The sequence below is a fragment of the Acyrthosiphon pisum genome, chromosome X, assembly GCF_005508785.2.
Source record: "Acyrthosiphon pisum isolate AL4f chromosome X, pea_aphid_22Mar2018_4r6ur, whole genome shotgun sequence".
NCBI lineage: Eukaryota > Metazoa > Arthropoda > Insecta > Hemiptera > Aphididae > Acyrthosiphon > Acyrthosiphon pisum.
In genome coordinates, this window is record NC_042493.1 from 22,395,189 (window position 1) to 22,399,577 (window position 4,389).

At 28.7% G+C, this 4,389-nt stretch overlaps 1 protein-coding gene and 1 long non-coding RNA gene across 2 annotated transcripts; both read left to right on the forward strand.

The window, feature by feature from the left end:
- The first annotated feature begins 2,340 nt into the window (after positions 1–2,340).
- LOC115035141 lies at positions 2,341–3,661 on the forward strand. The gene is made up of 2 exons (XM_029492831.1): positions 2,341–3,337; positions 3,427–3,661. The coding sequence occupies exon 1, from the start codon at positions 2,740–2,742 to the stop codon at positions 3,223–3,225; it is 486 nt and encodes a 161-aa protein (XP_029348691.1). The 5' UTR covers positions 2,341–2,739; the 3' UTR covers positions 3,226–3,337; positions 3,427–3,661.
- Positions 3,662–3,736: 75 nt separating this feature from the next.
- LOC115035144 lies at positions 3,737–4,140 on the forward strand. Its single transcript, XR_003840303.1, has 2 exons — positions 3,737–3,778; positions 4,040–4,140. It is a non-coding gene; the product is annotated as an uncharacterized LOC115035144 (long non-coding RNA).
- Positions 4,141–4,389: the final 249 nt, after the last annotated feature.

Sequence of the window (4,389 nt, forward strand, 5' to 3'; positions counted from 1 at the left end):
TTATACAGTGACCCACTTCTAACCTACTGTACAGCAGAGCGACATCCACTTACCCACCTTTTTACTGTTGAAAATTGATCTCTAAGTATCAAGCCAATAACTATGGTCTCCAAAAATGAATATTTATAGGGATCTTTATGACAGATTATAATAGGATCCATGTAAAATTTAAGAAAATGATTACCAGCATCAACAGACAACAATCATAACATGTTGGGACTCATCTCTGATTAACAAAAAACAGTTTATTACAGGTTATTTAATTTTATTTAAACATGTTATAATATTAACACTCACCGCAGTTCATTGTGTATAAAACTATACGATTTTTGGTCTATTTTATTTAGAAACTTCTGAAACTCATATCTTATATTTTCGAAAACATACTCACCATTTTCGGTGAATGCGTTTTTTAAATTATAATTGAACCTTTCATTAAATGTGAATAATAATTTTAATTTGCACACTATGAGATATTGTTTTATAACTTCATTTAACATTTGATTTCCTGTTTCATCATTCCTATAATAATACATATATTTTTAACAGGTTTTTTTATTAAATATACATTATAAAATAAAGTACTGTATAAAGAAAAACATTAAGGCTTACAAATTGACATCAGGAACTCTATGAAAAGGAAATTTAACCATTTTGTCAACGTTATTGTGAATAGCCTCAAACATGTCATCCTCATCCTCATCAATTAATTTCATCTTAAACAATTCGGATGATAGATTTAGATGTCTTATATGCCAATGGTCCGACATTTCCAAATCGATAAGGGGGTAGTTTGTATAACATTTATAAAAGCCGTATTTCAAATCCCTGTAAATACTATGAATTGAAATATACAAGTTTGTTTTATTTTATGTTTATATTTTTTACTCACTTAATTTCATCATATTCCATGATTGATAATAATTGTTTTGATTTTATAATATTTTCAATTTTTTTTTATAGGCGACTATGAATTGTTTATTTTTCTTCTTTAAAAATTTATTTGAATTATAAGTGCAGATCTCTATTATTTTTGTTTTGTTTTCAATATAATTATTATTTTCTAATTTCTCGTTTTTAATAATTTGGACAATTTTATTAATTAAAGGATAAGTTGGATTATTTTTTGCATTTTGAAGTATAGATGATTCTAATTCTAGACTGTTGGTTAATAAATGCCCCTTCACATTTGCATAGGTACGTATTGTTTTTGTTTAATACGGTGGTGAGCAATGGAATGTTAACGAATACGTGGCCAGAATTCCACTACTCATTCATAGTAAGTGATATGGAATTTATGGCCTACTCCAAAAAAAAATGTATGTTAATATTTGTCTTAGCATTAGTTTTATACAATTAATCAACATTTTTACTTACCTTAGACTTTTCGCTCAGTTTTATAAATGTTTGTTTTTTTTTAATAATGTTTTTTCTAATTTTACCACCTCTATTCCTCCCCCATACCGGAATTGGAAACATATCCTTGTACTGCAATATGGAATATTTGTTCTCGAGCCACAATTAAAACACGATTGGACTGTTGGTTTTGCTTCGCAATCTGTGGTATTTTTCGTACTTTCTTTCTTCATTGGCAAAGACGACGGCGTATCGTTCTGCTGTCGTGGTGTAGGCCTATGTACTCCATTGTCCTTAACGTTTACTGACGACTGACGAAAACGTGTAGCACGTGATATACCTAACTCATACTCAACCATGTCGCTTAATAAGTCGTCTTCATCTCGATGATCGCGACCCAATAGATACTAAGATCCTTCGAGAATAGACCTTCCAACACTTGTATTTTGGATTCGTAAAAAGATAGGCCAATTCTCTTGCACAGGTAAACTTTCTCGTGAAAATATTCACGTACGTTCTCATTACGTAACTGGACGCGACGACTCATTTCTTTCCAGCAATCACCTGTCATCACTACGCCGACGAACGTTTTGAAAAACTGTCTTTCAAAATCGGTCCAGTCCTCAATATCAGTAAATTAATCAGTTTTATCTACATGATTTTGTCAACAATAATACCGATGAAACGATAATCAATAGCGTTACGGGGAACCCATTTTATTTTTAGGTTTGCTCTGAAGACAATATTATTTTTATTTAATCTGTCTTTTACAGTATTATTTTGTTTGCCAGTACACAGTGATCGACGGTCTACGATCGTTATCGTGTCAATTTATATATCGTCAATCGTGCTACGTGCTTTTGAATAAGGAAAAATAGTGCTACGCGATACATGATTAAGGAAAAAGTCGTTAAAGAATTGACCAATACTATTAATACGTGAGCATTTTTGTTAGTAGGTAACAAGGTAACGAAAGTCCGAACACTTAGAGCCGTTTTATCAATCACCAGTTAAATGTCTAGTTAACTAATCTCAGATAATTACTAACTGTAGATTAAAAATATTATGATTTTATCAAATATATTTATACTAAGATTAACTATTCTAGCGTATAACAAACCGAAGATTAATTAACTACCGAAATGCATTGATTGATGTTAGTCACATCAGTAATATGAAAATGTTTCTAACTTCTATCAATGAATTGTTATCTTTTATCATGATATATTTATTTTGAGTGATACGCTTACATTATCTGACATATTTTTTTCCGATCTTTTGACGTTTTCAGTTAACAGTTTTTTACTTTTAAAAATATAGAATACTATTTATTTTATATGTTGTCGTGTTGTATTTGTTAGTTTTGAGTACAATTTTATTACTATGAGTTTATTAAAAATCAAACGTGAACGCTCCACAAATTTTATTGACGGCGAACTGCAACTTCTTGTCGACCTGGTGGCTAGTCAAAAACATATTTTGGAAAACAAAAAAACAGATGCCGTAACAGCCAACCTAAAGAATAAAACTTGGGAAGCATTAGCAAATAAATTTAATTGCAAAAGCCTAAATGGATATCGTAGTCCAAAATGTTTGAAATTAAAATATGAAAATTTAAAAAAAAATGTAAAAATCAAGTTGCGAGATGTGAAATCAAAACCCTGTGTAACAGGAGGAGGACCTCCAATTCCATTAAAAGCACTCAGCAAATTGTCCCCTATGGAAGAACAACTAAGATCTTTGAACCCTCTAGCTTTTAGTGGTAAAGTGTCAGAATTTGACAGTGACAGAATTGAAGATCAAAATACATACAGTCATGAAATGCTTGTACAGGATTATGAGAAAACTGACAGTAATGTAAGTAATTAATATTTTGATTGATTCGTACATTATTATTATTACAAATATTGTTAATGAATTTCAATTATAGTGTATGGATGAAAACATTCTAGAATTTGATTGTCAAGAAAATAATACTGATGTTAGTTAAATTTGTAAAATACTTATCTGCTTTTTAATTGGATTAATACATTTGTATACCTAATAAATTGTTTATTATAAATCATCAAGGGATTTCAAGAGTCATTTGTCCATACTTCTGAAAAAGATTTTGATGTTGGTGAAGATTGGACAGATTATACACCAGCAAAATTGAGAACGCCGATTTCTCCAGAGCTATCATCTACAACACACCAGAAAAGCTTAGACACTCTGCATTCACCTAATATATTTGCTATCTCTGATGCTGGTTCAGATGATGAGTTAAAAAGTGAGAAAATAAATATATATATATATATTATTATTATACTATATATTATAATTTATATTATATTCTTGCTACTTTAATGTTAAATATAGTAAGAAATCCTCAAGAAAATCTGAAATCTAAAAAATGTTCTGCTTATGCAAAAAAACAAACAAGGTTAGTTGGTTGAATATTTTTAAAACCAAAATCACAAGAATGATACACATATTAGTCAGATAACTATGTTCTTATATTAAACACTAATCGAATACAGAATTAAATATGTAATTACAGTAAATAGTGTACTATTATTATGATTTGAGTTTCTTACATAATTTAAAATATATTTGTGAAAAATGCTTGATAATATTAATTACCTAGCTTGTTCATTAAATTTGTGTTATTTGAATTTATATTGTATGCGGTTTGTCCCTCTAGCATTATTAATACTAATAAAGATTGGTCATACGCAGCCAAAACTAAAACTAAACTTATGCAATTAAAAATAATGCTGTTGGAAGAAGAACTTATTTTTAAAAGAAAAGAAAACGAATTGAAATTAAAAATTTTGGCTGCTGAATTGGCATCCAAAGAAACTTAAGTTATTTAAGAAAATTGATGACTTAATGAAAACTTAATGTTATAATGCAAAAGAAAATATTGTTCATGTTAATTTTATAGTTAAAATAGTAAATCAATTTATGTCATTAAAAAATAAAAGACTGTTTATGTTAATTAATTTTATATTGTTCATGTTGATTAGTTAATTTTATAGTTAGAATAATAAG

Coding starts and splice junctions, on each gene's coding strand:
- LOC115035141 (XM_029492831.1), top strand. CDS start 2,740: ATGAGTTTATTAAAAATCAAACGTGAACGCTCCACAAATTTTATTGAC.